At 46.5% G+C, this 15052-nt stretch overlaps 1 protein-coding gene across 1 annotated transcript; it reads left to right on the top strand.

The window, feature by feature from the left end:
* The first annotated feature begins 232 nt into the window (after positions 1-232).
* LOC146337712 (phospholipase A2 inhibitor gamma subunit B-like) lies at positions 233-12173 on the top strand. Its single transcript, XM_084815168.1, has 5 exons — positions 233-337; positions 6819-6932; positions 8680-8823; positions 9446-9583; positions 10633-12173. Exons 1-5 carry the CDS (start codon positions 286-288, stop codon positions 10839-10841), a joined length of 657 nt encoding a protein of 218 aa, XP_084671294.1. The 5' UTR covers positions 233-285; the 3' UTR covers positions 10842-12173.
* Positions 12174-15052: the final 2879 nt, after the last annotated feature.

Below are 15052 nucleotides of genomic sequence, written 5' to 3'. Positions count from 1 at the left end.
ACAAAAGTCTCCCCCTTAGGACTTCTTCTGAGGATGCATGTTTTTTATCAAATAGGCATTCTCTAAAAAGTTGCTACATCACAATGCTGACTTGACCCCAGTCCCTTTGACTGGGAGCCAGTCAGAGGGCAGGAGAGTTACTGTAATGCTTCCTCCCGTATTTCTGGGGCGTGACTGGTTGGTCTCTTCTAGAAAAAACCTATAATTGCACCAGAGAGACAGAGACTTTGCTACATTCAAGGCGTGCAACTTAGTTCTGGTCCCAGCTCCCAGATCACATCTGCAATGATGCAGACTCCTCTTGCTACCTGCCTCCTTGCCACTTTCATAGCTATGGGTGAGTATGGGATACTTTGAGGGCTCATGGAGTTCGAGGCTTTCATGGTCCCAGACAATTCTTTACAGGTTTCAATTACCTTCAATAGCTGTTTCTCTCCAGATGGTCACTTCTCCCACTGCAGTAATAAGCAGGATCTATAGCACAATCTTGGAAGCTAAGCAGGGTCAGCCCTGGTTAGTACTTGGATGGGAAACTGCCTGGGAATCAGGCTTCCTGCATTGAGCAGGGGGTTGGACTGGATGGTCTTGTAGGCCCCCTCCAACCCTATGATTCTGTGATTCTATCATCACTTCTGAATGAATGCAGATTAACATCTACAACAGTATATTGGAATAGGAATATTACTGCTGTTCTCTTGTGTAAAGAGATGTCTGTCTCTCAAGACTCCCGGGTAGCGTGATCATATTGATGACTACTAGCTGCTAGCTACTAGATCAGCCTTTCCCAACCTGGTGGACTCCAGATGTCTTAGACTACAACTCCCATCAACTCCAGGCAACACAGGCCAACTCATCTGGGGGAGGACACCAGGTTGGGAAAGACTGAACTAGACATTTTCCACCTGCTTTTTTTTTTAGGAGGGGAGGTGCTGGCTGAGAAGAACCTCTTTGGCATTTGTGAGTGTAGCCCATGAAAGAAAAACAAGCTAGAGGTTTTTCTAGTTGACTGGCGATCAGGAGTTTTTGCTGGCTTCAAGGGTATGCTGTTGCTCTTGGGGGAACTGATGTTGCTCTGTGGACTTGTATGTCCATTCATGGGTCTGTCTGCTGCCCCCTGTTCATCAGGTCCAAATAAACTGGGGATGTGCATCAGTTTCAGGAAAACTCCAAAGCCTGGGCAGAATTGGGCCATTTGGGCCCAGTTCTGTTGCTTCCTGGGTTGAAGCAGATTTCCCTCAGAAGGAAACAGAGCCAACCCCACTCCAGAATGTGGATTCATTAGGTGACCTGTGTTTTGGAACTGCAGGAGACATGGAGCCTTTTTTTCTGTCTCCTGCAAAAGAAAAAAAAATAGTGTTTCTAAGTTTCATTTCTCCTACCACTGAGTAGGGACAGGTGGGGAGGAGGGATGGAAGGAAGAATGTATGGGACTGTGCATTACACACCTACAGAGATGTTCTCATCACTTGTGCATGCAATAATTTTTTCTTTCCTCTTCGTAATAAAGTTAACAGTAATAAAGTACTTATTCCCAATAAACTTAAGGCAGCAGTATTGTGACTTGTATTAAAGGCAGAGAAGGCAGAGGGACTGGGATAGGCACTGCCCTGGTGTTAGTTCTTCCACCCACCCAAGAACGAACATCGCTCTTTTGCAGCAGGGAGCAGTTGCATGTTGGACTTGGAGCCTTCATCCAAGAAGCTTCATCCTATCGAAACTGCATTAGCAGGCTCTTTTGTAGAGAAGGTAGGGATGTCAGAGAATTCTGCCACGGATCTCAGTGAGGCCGAATGCCAGTGCATTTGGCCTCCCGAAATCCGTGGCAGAATGGCCTGCCACCCCCCCCCCACGGATCCCCCTCCCCGGGACGAGGCTTACCTGGGGCGGATGATCTGGACGACGGTGGCTCCAGCGGTGGCTTCGGCAGCGGTGGCGGCAGAGGTGGCTGGTCTTCTGACCGGCTGCCGCCGCCACCACAACCATTTGCAGTCCGGTCTTTTTCTTTTCTTTTTTTACATAGACATGATAGGCTACGTAAAGACTTACGTAGCCTATCACGTCTGGGTTTAAAAGGGGAAAAAAAGCGTACGCAAATGGCGATGGCTACGGCGGCCGCCATTTGCGTTCCTTATTTTTCGCCGTCTTAGTCTACATAAATATTTACGTAGGCTAAAACAGCGAATCAAAAGGGAACGCAAATAGCGCCCACTACGCTATTTGCGTTCCCCTATATTTTCGCCATAATAGTCTACGTAAATATTTACGTAGACTAAGACGGCAAAAAATAAGGAACGCAAATGGCAGCCGCCGTAGCTGCTGCCATTTGCATACGCATTTGTTTTGTTTGTTTTTTTAACCCAGACGTGATAGGCTACGTAAGTCTTTACGTAGCCTATCACAGTTGAATACAGGGACACAAACGGCGGCGGCTACGGCAGCTGCCATTTGCATCCCTGCTACCCAGCAGCTGGATGTCCGGCTGCTGGCGGATCCAGCCGGCGGCTCCGCGGAATCCCCGCAGAGCGGAGCCTGCCAGGCAGGACTCCGGGGGGAGGGATGGAGCGCCTCCCCCCTCACCGCGAAGCAGATCTGCGAAACGGTAAGTAACTTTCGTACATCCCTAGGAGGAGGTAGCAGGTGGCAGCAGCAGCAGGACTGACCTCCCAGTGGTGGAAGAGGAAGTGAATGATATTTTTTTAGATGTTGTTGTGTTAACACTTCTGATGCAGTAGAGTCTCTCAGTGAGGTGAGAGAAACTATTTGACCTAGGGATGGCGGAGAATTCCGCCACGTATTTCAGTGAGGCTGAAGGCACTGGCATTCGGCCCCCCGAAATCTGTGGCGGAACGGCCTGCCAACCCCCCCCCCGTGGATTCCCCCCGGGACAAGGCTTACCTGGGGTGGATGTTCTGGACGGCGGCAGCTCCGGTGGTAGGTCCGCCGGCGGCAACAGTGATGGCGGCTGGTCTTTCGACCGGCTGCCGCAGCCGCCATTGTCATCCTGGTCTTTGCCGTGATAGGCTACGTAAGTATTTACGTAGCCTTATCATGGCAAGCCAATCAAAAAAAAAAAAGCGTACGCAAATGGCGGTGGCTACGGCGGCCGCCATTCGCGTTCCCTATTTTTCGCCATTCTAGCCTACGTAAATACGTAGGCTAGAACGGCGAAAAATAAAGGAACGCAAATAGCACCCACTACGCTATTTGTGTTCCCCATTTTTTTGCCATAATAGTACGCTGTTTTGGGGGGGGGGGTGTTAGCCGTGATAGGCTATGTAAATACTTATGTAGCCTATCAGGGCTAACGCAGGGATGCAAATGGCGGCCGCTACAGCGGCCGCCATTTGCAGCCGCACCAGCCCGTCTGTGGCTGGAAATCCGGCTGCGGATGGGCCTGGCCAGCTGCGGAGCGGAGCCAGCCAGGCAGGATTCCGGGGGGGAGGACCGGATCACCTCCCCCCCATCGAGGATTCTGGGGGGAGGGACGGAGCGCCTCCCCCCCCACCGTGAATCAATCTGCGAAAAGGTAAATGAGTTTTGTACATCCCTAATTTGACCCCAGCTCTGTGAGATGTACAGCTTTTCTACAAGAGGCAATTGCTGTGCACTTGCAATTCCCTACTCATGGTTGTTTAGGGATTCTTTAGACATCATGATTCTCCAGTTGTCCTTCTGTTTTTAAAGAGCACTTTCAGCTAGTTTTTTTTAGAGCAGGGAAAATGCAGTATTATTTATGAAAGTGAAAGAAAAGGCTTTTTCTACTTCCGTTATTCCGCCATACTACAGTGCCACCTAGAGGTTATGTAGCAGAAAAGCAGGAAAGGAAACACTCTTTGTGTAGTGCTCAGATCTCAGTTCTGCGTTGAAACCAAAAGTAGATATAGGGAATTAACAGCCTCATGCAGAAAAGCCCTTAGAAGGCAGCAGCATCTGTAGCTTTTCTGTGGTGGTAAGCAATGTGGATGAGGAGGAGGAGGCTGAAGCACAATTGCCAGCACCTCCTGTTCCCTCCTCTGTTGGCCTCAATACTCCTGTGTTATGAAAGGAGACCCAGAGTTTAGGCAGTGGAACTTCCAGGTTGCCTTCCAATGAACATAGCACCCTGTGGGGTGGGTTTGAGGTTGCTGCAGATCCCAGCTATGCCAGATCCCAGCTACTCATTCCAGGAAGGATCTGAGCAGGGGGAAGCCACCTGGACTCTACACTGTCACCTGTCTGCTCTAGTGCTTGAAGAGGCAGCACCAATCAGTCCTGGTAGGGGCAGAAAAGTCAGGGGGAAAGGGCAGCAAGGGCTGCTGTGTTGGGTCAGAGTCATCATCACGAGCAGTGCAGGGCTTCCCCTCTTGGCTGGCCCACACCACAAAGAGCAAGTTACTACAGATAGGGACGTTGCGGATGCCCGACTGGGTCTGGGAATCCCTCAGGGGGGGGCCTGCCCACAACCCTTGGACCACGCCCACTGAGCTCCTGCCCTCACTCGCCCCCACTCACGCCCTCCCGGACTCACCCTGACCCATCCAGTGAGCATCTGCCATTTTGCAGCCTTTTTTTTTTTTTTTACGGTTGCACAAGTTACAGACAAATTATGAAAATGTACTTATTTAAATATGCGCAGTTTGAGGCTGGGAAAATGTAATATGCGCAATATTAGAGGCATAGTGCCTCTAATATTGCGCACATTACACTTTCCCGGTCCCAAATTGTGCATATTTTCATATGTGCATGTTTTTAAGCTCCCTTTTTTCCATTAAAAAAAAAAGGTGGCAAAATGGTGGGCGCTCATCAGACATGCCCGGGGCGAGTGCAGGCAACTCGCCAAGCTCATGGGGGCTCAAGCACCGGTCCGGGGAGGTGAGCAGGGGCGGCGCTTCAGTGGGAGCCTGGAGAACCCGAGCTGGGGTGGTTTCGCGCATCCCTAACTATAGATGATATGAGGTGAAGCAAATATGGGGCCCAAAGATGATGGTTTTCCGTGCTGACACACACCACCAACTGCCGTTAGGGAGAGCTTGGCATTGGATGACCAGCCATTCAGCCCGGTTAAGTCCCCTGGGTTCAGTGGGGGAATGGATCTTGTGATCCCGTATTAATCTGCCATCTGCCATCACGCACCACCTTCAGCAGGACTGTGGTGCTCTCACTGTTCTGGTCATGCAGGGAGAAAGTGCTGGCTCAGCTGCTCCTATGATGCTTGGAGTAGCCAGGGGGGAATGCACACGTAGCTGTCCCTCACAGCGCACCAGCAGGAGAAGCCTGTGGGGTAGGGATGTTGGAGGAATCCATCTGCAGGCTGGGTGGCTGTCATGTTGGAACTGTATTGAGTCAGATGAGCTCACGGATTTGGGGGTGTTTATTTCTCCTCAAAATCAGCATTTACACAAGTTGCGGCAGCAATTTGCACAAGTTATGCATATTTCGTGCATATTTTAGCTGTGATTTGCATAATGTGGGCAAATTATGGCTGTAAATATTCTCTCTCTTAAAATGGGCATTTATGCAAGTGGCGGGTGCAATTTACACAACTTCAGCATATGTTGTGCAAATGATGCAAATTACAGTTGGAAGTTGTGTACATTATGCAACTTGCAACTGAAAGTTGCATAACTCCCATTTTGAGGGCAGGGAAAGCACCCAAATATCCACGAGCTCGCCCAACTCGATACAGATCAAGTCAGGCCAGCTTGCAGGTAAGTGAGCCGTAATTGTGCAAATTATGGTCAAATTTGCATAAATTATGTAAATTGTAGCTGCAACAAGCATAAACGCCCATTTTGAGACAGGAAAAAACTGAGAATGTTCCTGGATTTCAGGAAAAAGCCCCGGCTTGTCTTGCAAATGCAAGCCAAGCTGGGGGCCTCGGGGCAATCAGGTGAGCCCCCAAAGTCCCAGAATTCCCAGTGACAGCCTTCCCTACTGTGGGGAATGGAACAGGAGCCAGCATCACTAATGGGACCATGGAGGCAGGACAGAGGTGAGCCCTGAGGTCATGGACCAGTCCACATAGTGGCAGAAATATGCTGGAAGCAGTACAGGCGGTACAGAAGGCTGAGCAGTGGCACCAAGTAAAGGGCTTATTTACCTGTGTAGAGGGCTGGAGGGGGGAGACCCTTCCATCTGGGCAGGCAAGATCTGCAGGACTGGAAAGGAGGAACTAGAACTTGACAGGCTGCTTTAAGACATCCCCGCTCTTCCCCCCCCCCCAATTCAATCTGTGTTCTGGGAAATCCTTGTGTTCCTCAGAAGCTTATCAAGAGGTTCTCAATAACATCAGCAATGGTAGACAATCTTTCAGGAAAGATGGCTCATCTGATGCTACTGACCCTCTTTGGGAGAGGACAAATACACTTGGAAAGAGGTTCCTTAAAATGTTGACATGCTCTGCTCTGGGCAATGTATGAAAGCTGCAGGGCTGAGGCTCCTTTTTCCAGACCCTTCTTGGGTTCCCACTGAAGTGTGTCCTCTGTGCAGTTAAACCTCACTCCCAGGGTAGGTGACAAATGACCTCCCCCCAGAGGGGGCCTTCCCACATTTTGAGTGCACCTAAACTTAACTTGAGATTTCACCCTGCCAAAGGGTTGACCCAGGTTCAAGTGCCCACTTGGCTATGAAGCTCGTTGGGTGACTTTGAGCCAGTGACCGACTCTCAGGCTAAGCTGCCTCACACAGTTGTTGTGAGGATAAAATGGAGAGGAAGAGAATCACGTGAGCCACCTTAAGCTCCTTGAAGGAAAAGGTGGCATATAAATGTAACTGTCAAACAAACAAATAAAAGGGAGAAAAGCGAATTCATCTCAATGTTTTCTTTTCTGTGCCTTTAGGGATCTCTCTGGAATGTGAGGAATGTGCAAGCGTAGGGGATGATTGTAATGGACCTCTGAAAACTTGCTCCCCTCATGAAGACAGATGTGGCATCATTGCCGCAGAGACCATGGGTAAGAAAAGTAAGAAAGACCTAAAGCCACCTGCAGAGTCCAGTGAATCCCTAATTTTCTTTTCCATTGGCAAGGCTGGTTAAAACCTGCTGTGATTTCATTCTCTGGATTTTCCAGTTGCAAAAAGTTCCCCTACCTTCTTTAAAGGCTCTTGCACTTTAAAATGTGTAGGGGTTTACCCCATCATAAATCAGGAAAGCAAAGCCCATTTACTCAACTTGAGATAAATTAAAAGGAACAATTAAATAATTTACAATGTGATAAGCAAGAGGGGGAATTCCTTACCGGTACTGTTCATCTTAGCCATTTTACTCCACACTCTTCTGTTGAGCACACCCATCTAGCCCCACCCTAGAGTGACCACATGTCCTACTTTAGAGAGGGCAGTCCTCTATTTGAAGGACTGTCCCGTCCAACCCCGGTTTAAAGAATAATAGCCAACAGAAAGGACAGACAGTGCCTTGAAATCTTCCTGGTTAAGATCAGATAAGATGACTTCTAAATTTATGTATTTGTTTTTCTAGCTGTGGCAAGAACGGTTTTAACTCAGTTTACTATCCTCTTAACAAAGAAGTATCAGTGTTATGGTTTGTAAACACTTAACACAAGATTATTTATCCATTAACCAATAAGCCAAAAGTAACTGATAAGTAAACCTTTGACACTGAGTGAGAGATTGTCCTTGAAAGATAGCCCAAACTTTAAGTATATTTGACCCAGCATTCTTTCTTTCTTTGTTCAAGTTACTCAGAACACATTTTGAATTCTATTGTGTCTTTCCTTTATAAGGATATTACTTTTACTTATCCCCATCTCCAAATTGTGAATTATTCCTTATTAAGCATTTCCATTTGTCGTTTTTCTTGCCATTTCATGATGAGGCACCTTGTATAAGTAGGATGGAGATCAATTAGCAATTTCTTCAGGAGCCATCTTCAGCCCTTTCAATGCTAGGCCTTTTCTTCAGCCATCTTCAGCCCTTTCAGCCTAGGGTTGTATGAGAATTTCATTGCAACATCAGAACTTGCAACATCAGCAGCCACAAACGCAAATGCAAATGGGAGCACATTTTTCAGAAAAACCTCACACATTCCCAAACTAGCGATAGTGTTTGAAAAATGCACACTTTAAAATGCACATTTAAAACACACACACACACATTTCCAAGGATGTTCATGTGGGAAAAGTGTGCTTTTGAAAAACGCGCATAGAAATGTGCACTTTTCCCATTAAAAATGTGCACTTTACCAGTTAAAGCAAAAAAGAAAAACAGTCCGCAAATAAAACGGGAGCGAGTGAGACCAACAGAGCTTTGAAGTGGAATTTGGAGAATCTCAGCGAGTTCAAGCATCCCTGGTTCTCCCGCCCCCAAACCAGACTTCTCCAACCTGGGCTCCTCCAGATACGTTGGACTACAATTCCCATAATTCCTAGCCAGCATGGCCAATTGGAATGGGATTCCTTGTCCGACACACTTGGAGAGTCCCAGGTTGCAGAGGCTGCACTAAACCCACCGATTGTGCTAATTCCATGACCCCTGCCTGAGGCTCTGCAGAGATGCTGCCACCCGTGGGGGTAGACAAGACCGGGCAAGATGGACCAGCAGTGAGAATCCACATATGGCAGCTTCATGCAATGGTACGAGTGTCGCACAAGATGCCAAGGTGCGTGGCCGGGGGCTGCCTGTACCAGGGCTGCCTCTCCTGTCTAAAATGTCTGGCTCCCTTTCTTTTTTTTACTCCTCCAGGACGCAAGAGCACTATGAAGAGATGCATCATATCCACTGAATGCAACAAAGGCCCTGCTGTTGTCAACACAGGCAAGACAGGAGCAATAGTAACCAGCGTTGACTGCTGCGTGGGAAATGACTGCAAGAAGAGCCCACCAATTTGTATGCCACTGCTGTTTCCTTCTATTCTTTCTCCACACTTCCTTCTATTCATTTATCCAATTGTGGCATGTTTTAACCTACAGCCTCCTATTACAGCAATGAAAAATGATGCTACTGGGGACAGATCACTGGGCACAGGTCCAGGGCACCACAGTCTGGGAGGGTCTCGAAATGTCCTTCCCCCAAATATCTTGGTTTTCCTCCTACCAAGCCCCTCAGATTTCACCCCTGCAAAATTATCTGCAGTAATCTGCCCAGCTCTAGTTAAGAATTCTCTGCCATCAGTTCCTATACTGATCTAGGAAAACTTCGTGGTGTTCCTCCTCTGTAAAATAATACTGAAGTCATTGTTTGAATGCCACTTCCTTGCTACCACAAGCTTTTCCCACTGAGGGCATTGGTGCCACCAGATATCAAGGTAAAGTGGACAACATATGTCAAAATAACAAAGTGGACTTACAGAACTTGTGTCCTAGATTTACCAGCCACTCGGTGGCGTGGGAGGCACATAGAAAGTGGCCTGGAGAATTAAGTTTTCTGAGATATGTGATGCCCTTGCCAATCACTTTGGAAGACCTGTTCTTCTTCCATTGGAAGTTTGACTGTCTCATCTTTCTCGCAGCGCCACTCAGAAACACCACAGCCAATGGAAAGAAATGTCCAGCTTGCTATGCAGTTCAAACTAAGTGCAATGAAGAGATTATCCCATGTGCTGGAAATGAATTCTATTGCCTCGAAGTATCAGGGATGCCAAAAACTGGTAACTATTATCATATGTTCATATGATATGCATACACATATGTGTATGAACAGATATAAACACATTGTTGTTCCCATGAAGCCTGGGCGGATATTTCAATGAGCATTTAACTTGATCATTCTCAGGGGGAAGGGGGAAAAAAAAAAGCCCAAAGACTGTGACAGGGGAGGGGAAATTTCTGAGAATTTCAGGGAGGGGTTGGCTCCCCCTACTTTAAAGATAAGGTGATTGATGGTAGTTTCCCCCCCCCTTTTTTTTTTAACTTTGCAAGCTAAAATAAGTGATTGGCAAGTCTCTCTGTTTCCACAGCCTTTTGGCTTACTTCTGGCCACATTTGTCTTCCTAATCTGGCACTAAAAGAGAAACATAGCCACAGCCATAAGTCAGATGGCTGTGGAAACATGGCTCGCAGTCTCTCCATGGCCTTCTGAGTTCCTTCTGGACACATTCCTCTTCCTGTGCCAAATCACCAGATCACCATGGAAGGTGGCCAGAAAGAAGTCAGAAAGCTGCTGACACAGAGAGGTTCATGCCTTTTTGTGGCTGGGCTTCTTCTAAAGCAGGGATGGGCAGCTTCAGGCAGGTGAATGCTGGGTAATGCAGGATAAGACACACTCACCCCCAATTCTTAGAAACATGTCCACCCATCATGAAAACAACAGAAAATTCCCTTTCTGTTATTGTGGGGGAGACGGAGAAGGAAATTCAGCCCAGTATCAGTTCTGCTCAGCAAAACCACTGATAATGGAGGATAAACATTTTGTGAGTCCCTCGTCAACAGCTGGTTGGCCACCATGTGAACAGAACACTGGACTAGATGGACTGATGATCTGATCCAGAATGGCTCTTCTTATGTTCTTAAACAGTATTGTTCTCTGAAATGCTACCAAATTTCAGAAATCTGGTGGTTTGGGCTTCCCCCCTCCAAGTGACACATCCCCCAAAGGTTTCCAGGCTCTTCACATGACTGACAAGGTTCGAGTCTGCCAATCTGACTGTCCCAGTGCCCTGAAACTCTCCTGATGCATCCCCTTCCATTCTCTCTGCAGGAACCTTAATAGGAACAAACACCATAAAAGGCTGTGCAAATGAGGCTTTGTGTTCTGAACTGGAGAAGGACATATCCTCCCTTGCTGAGATGGATGGAGATTTTCAGATTGCCCAATGCACCAGCAGGGCAGCCAGCACCATTCCAGGATTATTTGGACTCCTCTTCCCAGCCCTTTCTGGGCTACTGCTTGTGGAGTTCCTTGTTTAATTCCCTCCCTTTTCCCCACACAGACTGTGGCTCTCGTTTGACCACATACAGACATAGATAGGCTTTCTCAGAATATATTATCAAGCTGGGGTTTCTAACATGACACCAGCATGCCCACAGATACCTTTCTTGGAGTTCATCAGGTTCCCTGTCCCTCCTGGTTTTTTAAAAGAATTCTTTAAAAAAAATTAGCCAGGAGGCTGTCATGCTGCAAAGCAAAGTGCTGCCCACTGACACTCTTTATTTGGGTTGAAAAGAGCGGTTTGGGGATTTTTTGAGCTCAGGCTCCATCTCTGCCTTGTACTTAAGTTCTTGGGCAGGTTACTTTTATTTTGGTTTTCCACTTGCCGTCTGGGAAATGAGTGTTTTGTAATTATGGTGGCCATGTTATTAATTGGCAAGCTCCCCCCATGGCAGCCATTTTGTTAGAGCACCCAAGACACACACTCAAAATTCCATACATGCCCACCAACCCAAAATGTTGGGGACCCCTGCTATAGAGATTTCATTGCCCACAGTATGCAAGTTCATTCTTCTGTTTCATGGACTCAAACAGCAGCAGGGCGTGGTGATGCTCAGCTGCTCCCACAAAGGAGTGATTGAGAAATGTAGGCTTAGGTGTGTTTGCCAACAGATGCCAATATCGGCGGACATATTAAGGAGGTTGGCTGGGACTGCAAAATTGTATCTCAGGACTAACTGGTTGTGTCCATCATAGGTCAGTGATATTTCCACCACATATCCAAAGCTGACCCAGTAGAACATTTCAAACTACTTTGGACTGAGGCAGACCACTGGTCAAGACTGTCCACTCCATCAGGATTGAGGCAGGGTCTTTCCCATGCTCTGGATGCCTATGACTGAACACGTGTGCATGCCATGTATATATGGCACAGAAGGGGCAAAGTAATGGGGGGGCAGGGATTGTATTTCACATTTCTGAAAGAGGAATGAGGACAGACTTCACCTGAGTGCTTCCATCACAAGTGTATTTTCTCATAATGGAGTCCTGTTGATTTTGATGAAGTCAAGCACACATGCTTAGGATTGGAGCCTTAGCTTAATCACCAATTTATGATGTCATTATAATTTTATATAAAAAGTGGCTTTCCTCCAAGTAACCACAGGGGTTCAGGCATGGGGTGGTCTCAGCTTCTTGTCTTTGGGAGGGTGTTTGCCCCACCTGTAGAATCTGCACTGACTGACTGCCACTTCATCTTATGAATTCTGAACAGTGGGTGAGGTTCTTATCATCAATGTAAAATTGAGAGTTTAAAGGCTGTTTGATTTCCCTAAATAAAACTAGAATTTTCATGTTGCATTGTCATCTTTTTCATGTTGCATTGTCATCTTTTTTACTCTCTCCCTTCACAGCCACTCTGATCCCTTACTGCTTTCCTTGGGCTGGGTGGGAAGCATGACAAAATAGTTAAATATTGCTCACTGCCAGTACAGCCCTAGGCATGTCTGCTCACCATTGGGTGAATTCACACATCATGCTAAGCCACCCTAAGAATAAGCCACCATGGGTTGATTGTTTACTCACTAACCCGACAGATGATCAGGCACTTTGTGGCTTTCAGTGGCTTGTTTCCCCCCTCCATCCCCCTCAGTCCTCCCCCAGGTCCTGGCATGTATACCAGGTGTCTTCTTGGCAGAACTTCCCATTCCTTCAGTCCCTACGTCAGCACCCTTTCTGCAATTGGTCTGCTGGGGTTGCTGGCTTCCAAGGGAAACTCCCCATATACTGCATAAGATCACCAAATGGAATTCATTTTCTGAGCCCTTACGAACACAGTAATACATTATCACACTTTTTTTTAATGGGATTTTGTAGAAGAGCATAAGAATGCCTGTCTGCTATGTAGCCCAGTGTACCAATATCCCTCCTCTTGTCAATGTCCTTGTCAATTTCATCCCCCACTTTGCTGCTTGCCTTGCTAGTGAACAGCTTTTTAAAAAAGGCTGCTTCTTGTACTACTGAAGTAATTACACACCGCCAAAAAGCTCCTTCTGAAGTTGCCAGCTGCTTTCAGCTCCCCTCTCGGCTTCGTGCTTGTCACTTTCCTCCACCTTTCTCCGTTGTTAGCTGTCAGATATGCATATGGGCTTCACAGCAGTGATGGAGATCAGTAAAGATATGCCAATTTCAAGGCAGAACAGGCAGTGAAGGGGAACGTTGAATATGCATATTTCAAGGCAGACAAGTGAGGGAGATCAGGAAATATATGTAAACAAAGTGGAGGGGGCAATAACACACATTTGGCATCCACAGACTTTCAAATGTGCACTCTTCTGCAAAACCAGAAGTTTTAAAAATAAAAGGTGGTGAATGTGTTCAGGACACTCTCTGGTATCCTTCTTTCTCAATTTTTATGAGCACGGGGCAGAGGGAACTGAGAAGGGATGAGGGAGAATGGCGGGGGCACCAACAAGATCGCAAGGAGCAGCAGGGGTTTCACCATTCTTGCCAGGTGGCTCTCTAGTGGTTCTTGACAGCCCACAGTGAAGTCACCCTGACAAGTTCAGACATCACAACATGCCATCCTGAACAACCCAACAACAACCTATGGTTTTCCGGGTGGCTTGTTTGTGAATACCCATGGGTTGCCATGTTATGCGAACCACATCATTGTATTAGGAATGAATGAATCTGTCAGTTTCACTTTCTCCAGCAGTCTGGTATTTTTTTTTAATCTCATGTTCTGTCCTGCCCTGGTAAATTCTTATCAAAAATGAAGTGAAATGAAATTCTCATCTAGCCATACCTTGTGTTCCTTGTGTTTCAGATTGTTGTCTTATAGTGCAGTCCTATGCAAGTCTGCTCAGAAGACCCATTGTGTTCATTGTGGCTTATTCCCAGGAAAGTGTGCATATAATAGTTGGCAAATAATTCCCTTGTACGTGTGAAATCTCTGCCAGACATCTATGTTTAAGGCTGGAGGGGAGGGGAGGGGAGGGAATGAAGGGTAGGCACACTGGACTTTGATCTGATCCAGCACAGCTCTTCTTATGTTCTTATGTTCATGTACATTCTTGCATGGAAGGGGGGTGTACACAAAGCTCAGTGCTGCTGGTCTACAGATGTTTAAGCCAGATACTTGTATGCAGTCAGATGAGACAACAGTACAAAAGAAACAGTATAAAAGCCATTAGAGGACTGTCCCTGGCCACATACTCAGTCACAGCCAGTAGCAGAATTATTAAAGGGAAGGGAGGATGGAAGAAAAATGTCCAAAGGTGGAGAAGGAGGATGCAGGGAAAGAGGAAGATGGAGGTGGATGTGTGTTCTGGGTAAATTGATTGAAAGCATTATTAAAGATGATATTAATAAATACATAAAAAGATAAGCCCTACTGAAAAAGAATCAACATGGATTTGGTAAAGGTAAGTGCTCTCTCACTAACCTTTTAGAGTTCTTTGAGGATGTCAGTAAACATATGGACAGGGGAGATCTGGTAGACATTATGTACTTGGACTTCCAAAAGGCTTTTGGCAAAGTCTCTCACCAAAGAAGAAACTTAGATTAAGAAGAGAGGTGCTGTTATGGATCAGTAAATGATTAAAGAACAGAAAGCAGAGAATAGGAAGAAATGGTGAATTATCCCAGTGGAGGGATGTAAACCTTGTAGTCCCACAGGGATCTCTAGTGGAACCAATGCTATTCAGCTCATTCATAAATGATCTAGTATTAGGAGAGAACAGTGAAGTGGCCAAGTGTGTTGATGACACCAATTTATTTAGGGTGCTTGAAACTCCCCTTATACAAATCTATCTTGCAATCGCACTTAAAATGCTGTGCACAGTTCTGGTCAACACACCTAAAAAATGATATTGTGGAGCTGGAAAAAGTGCAGACAAGGGCACCTAAAATGATCAAGGGGCTGGAGCAACTCCCCTATGAGGAAAGGTTACAACATCTGGGACTGTGTGGCTTAGAAAAGAGGCAATTAGGGGAGACATGATAGAGGTGTAGAACATTATACATGGTGTGGAGAAAGTGGATAGGGAAGCATTTTTCTCCCTCTCTCATAATACTAGAATCTAGGATCATCCCATGAAGCAGATTGGTGGGAGATTCAGGTCAGATAAAAGGAAGTATTTCTCTACACAGCACATTGTTATACTATGGAATTCATTTCCACTAGATGTAGTGATGGCCACCAATTTTGATGTCTTTCAAATGGGATTGGACAAATTCCTGGAAGAGA

The sequence above is a fragment of the Heloderma suspectum genome, chromosome 10 (assembly GCF_057233095.1).
Source record: "Heloderma suspectum isolate Gila_16-S chromosome 10, 16-S_ref, whole genome shotgun sequence".
Lineage (NCBI taxonomy): Eukaryota > Metazoa > Chordata > Lepidosauria > Squamata > Helodermatidae > Heloderma > Heloderma suspectum.
Note: the sequence above shows the minus strand (reverse complement) of the source record. Positions and strands in the feature narration are given on the sequence as shown.